This window comes from Gallinula chloropus, assembly GCF_964237585.1.
Source record: "Gallinula chloropus genome assembly, chromosome: 1".
NCBI classification, from domain to species: domain Eukaryota; kingdom Metazoa; phylum Chordata; class Aves; order Gruiformes; family Rallidae; genus Gallinula; species Gallinula chloropus.
In genome coordinates this window covers 167,792,692-167,808,342 of record NC_140085.1, presented here as the reverse complement: position 1 = coordinate 167,808,342, position 15,651 = coordinate 167,792,692, and the positions used below count along the sequence as shown (strand labels likewise).

At 41.7% G+C, this 15,651-nt stretch overlaps 1 protein-coding gene across 2 annotated transcripts in view; it reads left to right on the top strand.

Annotated features, from left to right (window-relative positions):
• SLAIN1 (SLAIN motif family member 1) overlaps positions 1–15,651 on the top strand; it is a gene marked incomplete at both ends in the record, with an annotated part of 51,977 nt that overhangs the window by 25,639 nt on the left and 10,687 nt on the right. Inside the window, 3 exons of one of the 2 annotated variants that reach the window (XM_084272406.1) lie at positions 5,808–5,957; positions 8,434–8,583; positions 11,369–11,707. In XM_084272406.1, coding sequence (XP_084128532.1) covers positions 5,808–5,957; positions 8,434–8,583; positions 11,369–11,707 — 639 coding nt within the window. Of the gene's footprint in view, positions 1–5,807; positions 5,958–8,433; positions 8,584–11,368; positions 11,708–15,651 lie in introns of those variants that run through there. The other variant, XM_084272407.1, reaches the window with a different exon arrangement.

The following is a 15,651-nucleotide window of genomic DNA, read 5'->3' as shown; positions in this document are numbered from 1 at the left end:
CGTGTCAGCCACTTGTGTGTTCCCAGATGTGTGTGTAACTGCAGGAGGAGTTTTCAGACCTTGAATTGTGGTTTTATAGGGACTGAAATCAAAGATTAAATCACAGAATCGTGGGGGTTGGAAGGGACCTCAAGAGATCATCGGGTCCAACCCCCAAAATCCTTGTCTTTGGGAGGGAGACAGTAGATATGCCTCCCAGAGGTGATATCTCTTAGCTGGTTTAGCTCATCTATGTTAAGGAAAGGGTTTTGAATTGCTTCCTAATACTTGAATTTCTCTGCTTGTTACAGAATAGTTTGGGTCTATACAAAGGACTGTGTTGTACTCCTCTGAGAGAGTTCTTTTCTTCTAAGCATGGCTTCTGTGCAACTGTGCATGTTCAGAACGCACCAGGGAAGTGGTTTGGGTTTCCTGCTCCGAGGAAAGTATGTCAGGAGCAAAGTGCTGCGTGATCAAAACTTGCAGTTACTAGGTTGACAGCACTGTAAATATTCCTCCAGCTGCTGGCTGAGAAGAGTGGTTTTGTTCGTGCTGTGTAATTAGTACCCGCGTTTGAGTATCTGCATATGTGCAATTTAATTTCTTTTTAGCTTGAGCATCCGAGTATTTTTGACACTGGCCTGGAGGCCTGTATAAAACTTAAGCTGGTTGAGTGCATGAACAAGCTAGGTAGCACCTCAGATATAGTTTAGTGTGATTAGTCAATAGTAAACACAGTTATTTATTAATTTATTCGTTTCTGTCTTTATAGCTGAGAATATTTTTTTCAATTTGTGTTGCTTAGAGTGAAAGCAAGTTACCTGTGTCAAACTGAGTCCACTGAGCTTCATAATGGAGATATTGAAAATTTAAGGTGTTTTAAAATGTGAATGCACTTTTGGGTTCTTGGAAACCCTGAAATTCTTAGTTAATATAATGTCCTAGGTATAGCTGATTCAGAGACAGAGACAGGGCCTGTATTAATCTGTCTCTGTTTACATCCGTGTAACCCCATGAAATTAAAACAACTTAATGAGAATCTGTGCTTTTCATACCTCATGTTCCAGTTTATGATTGTTCTCATTAATTTGAATAGAAAATTTTGTCTTCACTCACAAAAACTGGCTTATGTATATGTAGAAATTGTGTACCTTATGCAGCTTAAATGAGAAATTGCTCTTAGTAAATGGATTGTGCTGGTTTTGCAGGGTGTTTGTTACTTTAGAGTCACACAATTCTGTAGATGTTTACTTGTTAAGGTTTTCTTGTGGAATTCTCCATCAGTTCTTATCAAAAGTTGATTTTTCAGAGTGGTCAGTGTGCTGATTATTCACAGGAGTCACTTCATGTAGTTGCTCGTATTTTCTGTGTGAGTTACTGTTGGTTTAATGTTTTCATTGCTCCTAGGAAGTTATAAAAATAAGGTCTTAATTAGTTTGTAAATCTTTGGTTATGCTAACAAGTAAAGTGATGAACAGGCTTCCTTGTTGCTGATTTTGTTTTTTAAAGGAAAAGATTTCTTTGATTATGTAGTCATCTTGACAGATCCCTTTTTTAAAATGTTATGCTGTACCTTGTGTTAACATAGTATGTTATCAGCAGTCTAGTTACTAAGAATTGATCAAAACCAAGGAAATCATACCAGAAAAGTTAGATTGGAAGTGCCCAACTGCAGATTTTGACTGGAACAATATTTGCTTCTTGTATTGGAGATTATTAGTACTTTTGTTGATGTGAAAGGCCAAGAGTTTCAGGCTTCAAGAAGTCAAATTCAGACTTTTTTTTATGCATTTCACTCTGACCTCAGTAAATCAAATGGATTCTTTGGCTTCTTTTCTCTTAGTAGTTCTTTAGATGCCCCTGCTTCCCTTTGCATGGGTAGTAGCTTTCAGTGCGTCTTCGGCATAAGGTACTCAGAGCAGGATTATTCATTTTTCTATTCAACTGCAAGCATCAGAAACTTACTTCGTGTTTGTAACAGTACCTGGGTTTTCTATTTCATCTGTGGACCTTGGAAAAAACCCCACAAATATTGTAAAATTCAGAGCTTAACATCTGGGCTTTTATGTCTAAAATGAAGGTCTTAATATTGTCTCATTCTCTGGAAACAGCCTACTGGGAACCAGTAATGAAGAGCAAACCCATGCATGCCTTAGGGGTGTTTTACCATTACTAACCAGAACAATCTCACAATTGGTGTGGAGCAAAATAACTATCCTAAAATGACTATCCAGTGTGCAGTGTTGAGATTTTACAAATATTACATCAATTTATATGTTTGCCTAGATCTCTGTAGCATTTGCTTGCATTTTTATGGTTTGGGCATTAGCACAAGGCTTCAGTAAAGTCTAATTTTGCTGTGTCTGTTGATACTGCAGAAATACTCAGTATGGGGACCTACAAGAAAGATGGGAGAGGGACTGTTCATTGGGAGTGCAATGATAGGGCAAGGGGAAATGGCTTTAAACTAAAAGAGGGGAGATTTGGATTAGAGATTAGGAAAAAATTCTTCCCTGTGAGGGTGCTGGAGCAGTGGAGCAGGTTGCCCAAAGAGGAGGTGGCTGCCCCCTCCCTGTCAGTGTTCAAGGCCATGTTGGATGGGGTTTTGAAGAGTGTCCCTGCCTGTGGCAGGGGTTTTGGAACTAGATGGTCTTTTTTTTTTCCCTCTCAACCCAAAGCATTCCGTGATTCTATGATTCTTTGATATTTCTATCTAAAACATAATAAAAACATTTTTGCATATTTGATCCTAAACAGTGGAGTTAACTGTGTGCCTAAAAATGTCAATCCTTCACTGACCTTTAAATACGGTGAAGTTTTATTTTAGGCTCAGTTGCAAAAATTCTAGAAATTGGGGGTATTTTAAATTGGTAATGTAGCACGTAGAGAGATTAGTGACATAGATTTTCTTGGCTTCTTTGTCCAGCTTTCCTTGAGAACACATTCTATTTGAAAGAGGGGCTTGGAATCTGGTTTGCCATAAATACTAGTTATATTCTTGGTGTGGGTTCTTGCTTTCATAGTCACGATAACTGTTGCTTTGTGCTCAGTGGGCTGGCTCACAGCAGTTATTGTGGAGAGTAATGAATGATGTTTGTTTGTGCTGTACGGTTGACCACATCTGGGGGTGAAAACACGCTGGCACCTAATTAGCCTGGCAAATGATCAGGCTGCTACAAAACAGGATCTTGTGTTGGACAGAAAAATAAAATCACAAGGAACTGTCATGCCTTGCTCCTTACTGATGGTTTCTAGTCGAGGTGACAAATATTAGCAGTGAATATGATACTGAGATCTACTGTCATGTGCATTTCTTTTAAGTGAATGCCACTCCTGGGGTAGTTGGTTGACTGTGGACTGAATATGAGCCAGCAGTATGCCCAGGTAGGCCAATGGCATCCTGGCTTGTATCAGAAATAGTATAGCCGGTAGGTCTAGGGAGGTGATTGTGCCCCTGTACTCGGCATTGGTGAAGCAGCATCTCGAGTGCTGTGTCCAGCACTGGGCTCCTCACAATAAGGACATTGAGGTCCTTGGGTGAGTCCAGAGAAGGGCAACCAGGCTGGTGAAGGGGCTGGAGGGCAAATCATATGACGAGTGGCTGAGGGAGTTGGGGATGTTTAGTCTGGAGCAGAAGAGGCTGAAGGGAGACCTTATCACCTCTCTACAACTACCTGAAGGGAGGTTGTAGAGAGGGGGGTGATGGTCTCTTCAGCCAGGTGACATGAGATAGGACAAGGGGAAATGGCACAAAGCTGTGCCAGGGCACAGGGTCAGATTAGATATCAGGAAAAAATTTTTTACTGAAAGAGTTGTCAGGGCCTGGAACAGGCTGCCCAGGGAGGGGGTTGAGTCACCTTCCCTGGATGTGTTTAAAAGATGGGTAGATGAGGTACTTAGGGATATGGTTTTGCATAGGACAGGAACGGTTGGACTCAAGGATCTTAAAGGTCTTTTCCAACCTTGTAATTCTGTGAATTTTGCGGTCATTAACTCCTTGTGACTTAATCTCGTCCCCATCTGTGTTTATTCCTGCTCTGTGGAGTAGAATCCATCTATGTTTGCTCTCCTTTTTTGTCATGGAGCAGTTGCATACTAGGCTTCAGAACTGATCACGTGAATGTTAAGGACAAATAGCCCTGCCTGGAAGTCTGTGTCATGTTGTTTGGCATCAAGTAATTTGAGAAGTTTGTTGATGCTGCTCCTAGTTAAGATCTTTAGATTTCTTTAAGCTTGAACAAACTAGACTATTGAAAAATTAGGGAATTGCAATGATTCTGCAATGAGGGGAAAGCAAAGACCACGATTGGAATTTTTATGTCTTTGTACTCTGTAGTTTAGCTCCCACCCACAGTGACCAAGACTTGCAGCTACTCTCCTTGCCCAGCAGACTGCTTTGTGCCTGTGCTGGAACCAAGCTTTGTTCCAAGCTTAGTAGCACAAATGTAGTAGGGAAGAGTAGAAAAGACTGGTAATTACTCCCAATCCCAGAAGTACCTTTGAGTGGGACAAAGCATAATGAACAGGGAGGAAAACAGCATCTTTTCAACTGATTGCAAACTGATTGCATACATGCCCCTGTTGTTCCCGTGGTTGCTTGGTGTTCATGGGAAGAATATAGTTCGTATCTCCTGCTAAATCATTTTGTGGACAGTGAGGAGAGGACCTTGATATTATTTGAACATCACAAGTCCAAATAACACAGCAAATTTGTGGTATTAATTAGCCATGTGATGCAGAATAGCTTTGGAAAATTTTTGGTCCCTTCTAGTTTTGAAAAGCAGTTTGTGGCATCTGATACAGCAAAATGCACCTGCTAAGCATCAAGGTTATTCCTAAGCTACGTATAGGTATGTCCTTAACTCCCTGCTTTGCATCACTGCATATAATATCTGTCAGAATGACAAATAAACATGGTGATAATAACATTTGGTTTTCATGTGTATCTGTATGAGTTCTGTGAATTTATTTTTTATGTGTTCTACTTAAAACAACTTTATTATGTATTTTCTGAAGAGTCTGTGGATATTGTTTATGTTAGCTTCTGAATGCATGCTAAAAAAGTAGGCAAACCAAAGGGCAGTTGGATGAGCTAAGAAAAATGTAAATTAAATAAGCCTTTAGCTTTTTTGTCTACTCTGAGCTCTCTGTGGTGTTGCTGAGCAGACTAGATGCCTTGCAAGTTTGTTGTAAGCAATATGTAGAAAAAGAGGTGCCTTGTTCTATTATTTGGTTGATGCTCAAATAACAGTGAAACAAATGTCATGCTTAAGTAATCAATAATTTGATTCTGTAAAAAAAGAAGGAAAAATAGCCTTAAAGCTTGCTATGGGATTACAGTTGGTTTTAGTTCTTGATTGTTGTTAAGCTTTTCAGTTTTGTGTCCCTAAACTCTCATAACTGATTAATTTAACTGCTAATTCAGTTGTGTGCTGATTGATTGCCGTGAACAAATCCTTGAAGAGCACTGCAGATTTCTTCTGTGTTTCTTTATTAACTGTAGTGGGTTTTACTTCTGTTATTTTGTGTGTTGGCACGCAGTGGTGTGTGTAATAAATGTATATACCTAAATGGTGTATGCATAGCAAACGATAAACACCACATACTTGCCAGAAGACCTTTTGGAGCACGCTTTCAGATGCAGAAGGCTGTGCTGATCCTCTGTTTTCCTCCTGAACTTAGACCATTGTTTTCCTTTTGCCAAAAGTAAACAATGTATAATGACTGGATTGAAATGAGATTGCTTTGTCACTCTAACAGCAGCATTCTGTTTATAACTGTAAACCTTTTTTTCCCCACCCCCACCTCCTCCCTCGCATCCTTAACAGCTAGCCGATGGCGGAACCTCTTCTCCACACCTGTCTCCTTGGCTTTTCCCTATAGCCCTGTTGCAAGACTCACCCCGTATACCAATGGCTTTAATAGTCCCAGCTTCTCTAAAACCTCCAGTAAAGCAATACTAACACCTGAACGGACAGGTAATGCTTCTCTTTTTATTGATTTACAGTGCTTACAAAGTTGCTTGATTTAATCTCACCTTGCTAGCATTTAACAATAATACACTGTTCACATGATGGTATATATACTCTCATCTCAGTGTGGGGGTTTCTTTTTTAAATCACCTAAAATTTGTCTGTTAACTAGTAGTGTGGGTTACCTTCTGTGCTACACAGCATGTTACAGGAAATTCATGCTAGTAAACAGAACCTGTTTGTCAATAATGGTTTATCTGACTGTCAGTTTAAACAGTTCCCAGCTTTACCTGCCCTTTACTGCTTGTTTCTACCCCACCATGCCCCTTCCTTATGTCCACAGAAACATTTGTGCAGCTGTGTAATGAAGTTGCAGGGAGAACTTAACCTTTTACAAAAATAGTGAGCAGAATCAAGCTGGCATTGTTGCTGCTGTTCAAGTTGTATTTCTTGTCACTGATTGTCAGGGGACACAGGGGTTTCAGGAAGAGTACAAACTTTCAGTGGGCTGCAAATTACAAAGAATTGCATTTTTCCTTCTTTGCTACAGGTATAGGGAGTCAATTTATGTCTGTGATTCCTGCTACAGTGCAGTGGCAATGGAGAAAATAATCTGGGAAAGAGGCATTAACATATTCTTGTTGGTGGGAGCAGGTGTGGTCTATGGATGTTAGCATCGCTGTCACACTGATCTGTACACAGTTTTACTTAAAACACTTGGAATCAGCACAGAGAGCCCTGTAAGGGATGTGGGCACCATGGTGGAGATCCAGCTCCAGACTGAGCACCTCGTGTAGGTGTTTGTGTGAGATGTCTGAGCTCCCCTATTCAATGGAATGTAGGCTAGTCCCTTAATCATTGAATCATAGAATAGTCTGGGTTGGAAGGAACCCCAAGGATCACAGAGCTCCAACCCCCTTGCCATAGGCAGGGACACCAACCTCTAGGCCTGGATTTACACAAGGTTGCCCAGGGCCACATCCAACCTGGCCTTGAACACCTCCTGGGACAGAACATCCACCACCTCTCTGAGCAGCCTGTTCCAGCACCTCACCACTCTCTCTGTAAAGAACTTCCCCCAGTATCTAATCTAAACCTTCCCTCCTTTAGCTTCAATCCATTCCCCCTTGTCCTGCCGTTGTCTACCCTTTTAAAATGTTGATTCCCCTCCTGTTTGTATGCTCCCTTCAGGTACTGGAAGGATGCAATGAGGTGCCCTCACAGCCTTCTCCAGGCTGAAAAAGCCCAGCTCCCCCAGCCTCACTTTGTAGAGGAGGTGTTCCAGCCCTCTAATCATCTTTGTGGCCCTCCTCTGAACCCTCTTCCACAGTTCCATGTCTTTCCTGTATTGGGGCCCCCAGACCTGGACACAGAACTCCAGATTGGGCTTCATGAGGGCAGAGTAGAGAGGGACAATCACCTCCCTGTCCCTGCTGGCCACCCCTCTTCTGATGAAGACATCTCATCCTTTTTGAGATATCCTCAGGTATCTTGTCTAGCTTCCCACTGCTACTCCATAAGGGCACAGCTGTTGCAGTGGTCCTCAAGGTTTTGCAGAGGTAGTAACTTGCAAATTTAAAAAAGCAAACACATTTACTCCTTACATTCCTTCCAAAGCAAAGTAATCCCCTGCGTGTCCTTTTCTGTTGGAGGTATTATTCGAGAACAGCTGAACTGAGGGTGAATTTTATATGGCTACTGTGAGCAGTGCTAGAGGATACAAACACGTCTCTGGTACAAACACAGACGATGAGCCAGCATCACAGCAGTTCTAGCCCCACAGGCTGTGGGCCTGTGGCAGTCCAGAGATCATTAGAAAGTGATTTACTGTTTTATTTGAATGCTTTTGCTTTAAAGTTGGGCAGCAATGAACTTGTACATCTAATTCAAATTTAGTTTATATTTTACTTTCATGCAGGGAAAAAAGTAGAATCCAGAGCCCTCTCCAGATAGTAGCTCAGTGGAGGAGGCAGCGCTTTCTCTGCTACTGCATAATGTTAATTCCTAATTGTTATAATCATTGATTTATCTGATGATCGTAGACATGAAAAAAACCCCAGTAATAATGAGATAAATGGCTCTGATGTGGGCTCTGAGTGCTGAGCAGAAGTTGGTGACAAACACACACACGTTTGATTTTCACAACAGAACAGGGAGAACCACAGTCCCATAAGAAGGATTCAAATGCAGATCTGTTTAGCCTACAGTTACTAATCTGAGCTGTATCAGAGCTGCACTGGATAAATTATTCATTGCCTGGGCTTTGGGAACAAGCAGAGGAATTCATGATCTGTTACTACACTTACTACATCTCCCAAGCATCAAACCCCTCTGCCAATTGTGCCTGGATTGCTCTACACTTCTGAATTTTTTTCTGTTGTACAGAACATACTTTAAGATACTGTAACTTGAAGGGAAGATAGCTGTGAATGAAAGGCAGCCAGGGGCATTCACAGATTAAAGGTTATGTTTTCTTACATAGGTTACATTTCCAGGAGCTCACCTTTGAGCCCGCAGTCATCAATAGACAGCGAATTGAGCACCTCGGAGCTAGAGGATGATTCCATCTCCATGGGGTACAAGCTGCAGGACCTCACTGATGTTCAGATCATGGCTCGTCTACAAGAGGAGAGTAAGTGGCCTTTTTTCATTTTTTCAAAACAGCCTGAGGAAGATTTCCCATAATAGTCCAAACTGCTCCAGTCTGGTCTCAGTCAAGCATTTCTTAAATGGGGTCACCTCTTGTGTGGCAGGTGGAAATGCTGCAAGGAGAAGGTGTGTGTGTGCTGTTGGGTTCAGTTTAATGATATCGGATCTTTCAAAACTTGATGCTTATGTACTTCTGAATCTGAACTGGTAGCATCACACCTGTTGAATGCTTTTAGATTTAGGAGATTTATGAAGTCTAAACACATTGATTAAAATTATTTTGTTTCAGGGGCGGGGGGAAGAATCCAGGGCATTTTTAATTTATAGATTTTTATCAGAAAGGTAAAATAAGCAGCTGCCATGGAATACTTTGCCTCTGCTTTGTTTTTTCTTGATTGTCAGATGAATTTTGAAACTAATTCCCCTTTAATTCCTAAATTGGGGCATTTAATTTTAACACTTTGGTTTGAGAATAGTGATTAAGCACAACTTTGAGCCCCAAAACTTGCTTGACTTATAGTTTACTTTGATAGTAATTCTTGGAAAACATCTTTTCATAAATTGTAAAATCATAGAATGTATTGGGTTGGAAGAGACTTGTTAAGGTCATCTAGTCCAACCTCCCTGTAGTAAGCAGGGACATTTTCGCTATGTCAGGGTGCTCAGAGCCCCATCAAGCCTGACCTTGAATGTCTCTGGTGATGGGGTCTCCACCACCTCTCTGGGAAACTTGTTCCACTGATTTACCACCCTCATATTGAAGAAGGTTTTTTCCTAATAACCAACCTAAATCTACCCTTTTCTAGTGTATAACTATTACCCCTCATCCTATTGCTACATGCCCTCGCGAACAGTTCTTGCCCGGCTTCCTTATAGGCACCTTTCAGGTATTGAAAGGCTGCTGTAAGTTCCCCTGGAGCCTTCCCTTCTCAGAGCTATACAAGCCCAACTCTGTCAGCCTGTCTTCACAGGAGAGGTGCTCCAGTCCTTTTTTGTGGCCCTCCTCTGGACGCACTCCAACAGGTTCATATCCTTCTTGTGTTGAGGGCTCCAAAGCTGGATGCTGTATTCCAGGTGAGGTCTCACCAGACCAGAGTAGGGGGGCAGAATCATCTCTGAATCTGCTGCCCACACTTCTGATGGAGCCCAGGGTGCGGTTGGCCTCAGAAGGCCAGAGGCTGCAGATGCACATTGGTGGCTCATGTCCAGCTTAGAAGTCACTCAGGCAGTAAGTGCGGTATTTTTCTCACTTCCTAGTAACACCAAATGAGACATCAAGGAGGAAATGGTGAGATAATAAACAAGAGAAATTCAGAGATAATGACTGAAGGAAAATGCAGAGTAATCAGGGACTAAATGAAATAAAACATGTGAAGAAAAAATCAGAGCTGTGATCTGGCTGCAGCAGCCAGACCAGAAATGTTGGTGTGATTACTGGTCAGCAGTTGAACTAACTGAGCATCCAGTAGCACTTGTCATGTTCAGCATAGAAATTAGCAAGTGTGAGACTTTCTAAGGTAGCTGAATTCTCAGGTGGCAAACATGTGTGGTCACAGCTCACAAAATTTTTGCTATTATGTGAAATTCATAATAATTTCTTCAAAAATTATGACCAACAAAGATACAAAGGGTTGAATTATTTCACTGACAGCTGCACTCATCTCCTTGAGAGTGAGGTTTATAAAAGACTTCATGTACTTAGCTCCTTGGAAGAAAAAAAGTGTTTTTCATTAATCTAGGTCAGGTATAATGATTATTTCTCATTCTTGTAGTAGTAGCTGCAACAATGTTTAAGCATATGATGGTTGTTGTCCACTTGATCCCGTGGACAGTGATAGTATTGGACGTGCATGCTGGCACATGCTTTTCACGGCCACAAATAGTAACTACTACTCAAGTCGGGGGAAAAGCGTATTAAGACGTTTCCATTATGAAGCAGACATCTGTCAAAGCTGAGGGCTTTTTGTGAATCTCAGAAATTTTTACCCACAGCTATTGGCAGAGTTACTTGGCTCCTGGAAACGCAATTGCTGCTGTGCAGCTGGGAAAAGGAGGGGCATGTACAAGGGATGTGGATGTTTTCCTCTTATTTGACCTGGAGCAAACGTGCTCTTTTGGGGCTGTGGTAATAGTGGAATGGTTTTCAAAACCTGGTGTTCTGCAAAGGGGTGGCAGGATGTGTACCTGTCTAAAACACAGCTGTGTTACCACTAAGCCTTGTCTGTGAGACCAGGTGCTGGCAGAAACTTATTCTGGCTCTGGGATGTTAGAGAGCCAGAGTATTTACATGGGTTATAAATTTAGGAAATCACATTGCCTGCATTTTCACTGTATGAACATAAAGGTTTAATAGCAGTAACTTGGAAAACTAGAGTGAGTGTTAATTCCTCTATTTGAAAGTATTTAAAAGCTTAATACACATGTAGTCTTTATATTGGCAGAGAAATAGGTGCCTCCTTTAGGCAGCTCACGTTACATTGAGAGGCACCTCTGACATCTCACAGGTACTGTGTTTTGGAGATGCCTGTATTCTTAATTTTTTTTTATTTAAAAAGGATCTCAAGGGAAATAATTCAGGCTTAGATGCATGAAAGGTAGACACCAAAAGTTGGATCAGATGAATCTTACCTTCAGCCTGGCAACGCTGTAAATCCAATTCCTGCTGTAAAATGATGCCTGCTTACACACTTAGTTTTCAGGATTGTAATGCATGTTAAGAGTTAAATCGCTTAGCAGAAGCCAAATCATCCTCCTCTTGGAATTTACAGGCCTCAGGCAAGATTATGCTTCGACTTCAGCATCTGTGTCAAGGCACAGTTCGAGTGTGTCTCTGCAAGCAGGGAAGAAAGGGACGTGCGGTGACCAGGAGTACGACCGCTACAGTCTTGAGGACGAGGAAGAGTTTGACCACCTCCCGCCTCCGCAGCCGCGGCTCACTCGCTGCTCCCCCTTCCAGAGAGGGATTCCTCACTCACAGACTTTCTCCAGTATCCGGGACTGCAGGAGAAGCCCTACCTCCCCGCACTTCCCTTCAAATAGTTATCAGCAGCCCTACTACTCTCCTCAAGCCCAAACTCCAGAGCAGCAACCAAATAGGATTAATGGAGGTGGGTTGCATGCTTGGCTGAGAAGTGGACTTTTCTCTCTGCAGAGTGCCAGTGGTGGTTTAAAGATCAAGTTGTGTCAAAGTGCGTTGAGCATATGAGAGCTCGCTCGGTCCGTGAATTGTGAGAAGCCTTTTAAGCTTGTGTAAATGCTTGAGGTGTGGTATTGTTAAATAATTTGCTACAAAATGTAATCTGTGACCTGGGCATGACAGTTGTTGAATTAGTCTGTTTTGAAGTGCTGCAAGGATGACCGCAAGTGAAGAAAGAAGAAGCAGGAAATAAAAGCATCTTTTAGCAGGCTGATAGTTGGTTACCTCTGATCGGGCTTTCAAGCTTGACCTGTGCATGCCCATCCTGGATACAGTAAGGTGCAAAGTAGGGTGTTCAGATTTTCATTCCCTTTCTTATTCCTGACTTTGCTGTTAATGTAGCTATGCTCTGAATCTGCAGTGAGTGTTAATGGCTGGGGCTGACAGTTGGCTGCTGTTCCAGGTCTGGTTGAGCAGGGCAGACTGTTAAAGCAGTGGGAGATTGTCACACTCAGACTATACCAAGCATTGCTGCTTGTTGCATTTCAGATGCATTCCAGAGTCTGTGCAAGATTTGTCTCTCAGTACATACTTAAGACTTAAGTTTCCATCTGTTGTTGCTGTTACCTCTCATTGCTTGTTATGATTGCAGTTTTCCTCCTCCTGCTGCATCTTACTTCCCTATTCCTTCAGTTTTTTCCCCAAGATAATTGAAAAGAATTTTCAGTTAGGGTCTTGTTTCTGACATTACAGGTTACAGCTCACCCTTGGGCAAGAAAATAAATGTGTTGTTCAAAACAGCTGGTATTTATAGAGTGCTACAGGTATGCATGTTGCTTTCCTGACAAATAAGACATGACAGGTTGGTGCCAAAAGCACTTGCATTCAAAGTAAGACATGGCATGGAGGTGTATTAACCAAGTGGCAGTATAGAAAGAAGACTGTGGTTAACAGAGGGTAGAGTGTTTGCTGGTACAGCATATGTGCCATATTAATTTCAGTGTGATTTTTTTTTTTCTTGCTGGTGAGGTACAAGAACGGGATGGCATTGATGGGCTTACAGAAATGTTGGGATGATAGAAGGGAAGGTTGGGGGCATTTTTGATTCATCAGCAAGGGCAGGATGTGGTGCTGCAGTCTTTTTATATGGTCCCCAAATGCTTTTTCAGTTTTTCTTTTTTCTTGTACCATGTTAATGGAGCTTAAGCATTGAATTCCCACGTGGAAACTTCAAGAAATAATTACAAGGCACTAAAAATACTTGACTCCTATTTTATTAAATATAAAGTATATAAATGTAAAAGGCCACCCATTTTACAACCTGGTTGCCTTTTCTCTCAAGAACTTTGTGTTTCATAAATCTGTTTGGCGTCACTCAGAAGATGGACACATGCAACTTCAGTTACCTGTTTGCTGGGTTGGCAGACTGTCCTATAATAGCCATTATGACTATATTTAGAGGGGAATTATCTCTTTGACTTCTAAAACCTTTGCCCTCAGACTCATGCAGCACTGATCCACGTAAGTGGCAAATACTGATGGTGAGAATACATTTTACTTTGGCTGTGTTCTATTTGGACAAAAAGGAGTCAAGTGTTCACTATACTGAGTGTGTCTGAGCAGCATTACGATGTCTTCTCATCGGCACTCATCCTGGCAACAACTTCATTGTCTTTCAGGAACTTCTACACATCGAGATTGAGGTAGACTGCAGAATTAGGATTTGTCTGAAACCCAGTATGATGAACAGTGTGTTTCCACACTGTTAGAGTTATTCAAGGCAAATGAGAAAGAGGAGTATGGTAGAGGGTCTAAACTGTTTATGGTGTCTAGTATATGGGGAAAGCATGATCCATATTTAATCAGAATCATACGTGCTGCAGGCTGTGCTGCTCTGAGTTGTTCCAACAGGCTTCCCAAATATCTCTCTTCTCTTCCTCCAAAGACATCACTTGTGTTTTTGTATGTGCAGCCAAAACTCTGGCCACTGGTTCATCTGTTAATTCACAGAGCTCTCCGTAAAAGAAGAGTAAGTGCCAAGTAGATGCTGAATTTTAGCACTCAGTCTGGGGATAAAAAGCAGTGTTTGTCTTTGACACAATATCTCCCCCAAATCAGTCTATTTTCTTTAAGGCAAGTACAAGTTTTTGCCTTTAAGAATAAATGATATGAAGGATGCTGTCCTACCTGCTTTTAGGGAAGTTTGTTATGGAATGCTAGTTGAGGTACGTACAGCACAGGTAAATCCAGAGGAAGAAATATGCTGAAGGTGTGATAAACATGGAAAACCTCAATAGTTCTTTGAAGAGTGTAGAGCTGGTTGCGTGATGAAGAGCACCTCCATTTAGATGCTGAGATATGGGTACCCACATACTGCCTAATTCAGCAGCCCACATGAGAAGCACTGAGTGCTGCATGAGGTGCTCTGATGCACCCCACTTGGCTTCACCATTGCTGTGTGTCTGCTGTTCCGATGCTGTAGACAACCTCGGGTCTCTCAAATGTCACAAAATACCACGTACATAGGCACTGGCTTGTACACTGTCAAGTCTCTCACTGTAGCCAGTGGCTTGGTGGCTGTTCATCCAAGGGTTGAGTTCTAGGCAGCAGAGAGATTGATGTTTCTGTGCCCTGTTAATCTTCTGCCTGCGCTGGGGTGAGAATCCTCTCACGTATACTTTCTAGCTGAGTTTGCTAAAATCCACTGGCAAGAACAAGGTCTGGTCTCTCTCTTAACTGAAAGACTTGGGTTTACTTCTTAATCTTTATTTGTATTTTTATAGGCTTGATGTCTCTGTATCAACTGATGGTTCCACAGACCTTTAACTAGACCTTGGTGTGTTTGGGATGTTGTAAATGCTGTTACCATAACAAATGTAATACAGATAACTGAACTGAGGTTTTCAAAGATGAGGAAGAGAAATTAATCCCTTCAAATGAAGTTGTAATTGAGTCTACAGGTTTGTTAAGGATTTCAGAACAAACTGAATATTTATGTAGTATAGAACATAATATTTAAAATAGAAAAGCAAAGATTGTTTTATTTTTCCCCCCAACTTATTTGTGCATAAAATACAGGTAAGGGAGAGACGAATTTGCAGTGTTTGGGTGAAAGATTTAAGTATGTGTAAGAAACTGCTAACATAGCTTAAACAGTGATAAAGATTTCTGAGACACTAATAATTATGATTCATTGTATCACATTCCTTAATGATAGTGTGCCTTTGGTGAGGCTTGTGAGTCTTTTTGTTCAGGCAAAACAGAAAATCACAATGAATGAATGTTTTTAAGACACTTCACTGTAGAGTCAACTGAAGCTCTCCTTGTAAGGAGAGCCACACTGGATGTGAGGGATCCTGGCAGAGAGAAGATGATATTGAGCAAGAACTCCTGCAGAACTCCCAGTCTGGCAGCTCACCAAGAACACATCTCTTCTGGGACAGCTTTGCTCTAAGGGCAAGGTCTCTTTGCATGCTGTGTGGACATTAATCTTCGGCTGGTGATAGTATTAGGTCAGGGAAGAGAAAAAACCAAAGCAGTAGTGAAACTGAGGTGGCCAGCAGTGGTGCTGGGGCCAGAAGGCAGGTGCTGTCTGTTCTGGTGTCCTGCCAGAAAGAAGCTGGGCCACTGATCCTGGGTTCACTTCAGAGAAGAAAAAGCATCAGTGGAAGATAGAAAAAATCAGAACTGAAGCATCTGTGTAAGAGGCAAACTGCTGTCTTCACTGTAATTTGTGGGATGTTAGATAAAATAAGGGATGTCTTTGCCTGGTTTTGGACCTCTTTCTCACCAGCAGTGAATAGAGTATGACCTGTGCTGTGGGGTGACTTGTTCACATTCATTTTCAGAGGGCAGAGAACCCTGTATTACACAATTCCCATTTTCTTTCCAGCACTGTAGGTAACAGGCAATTCA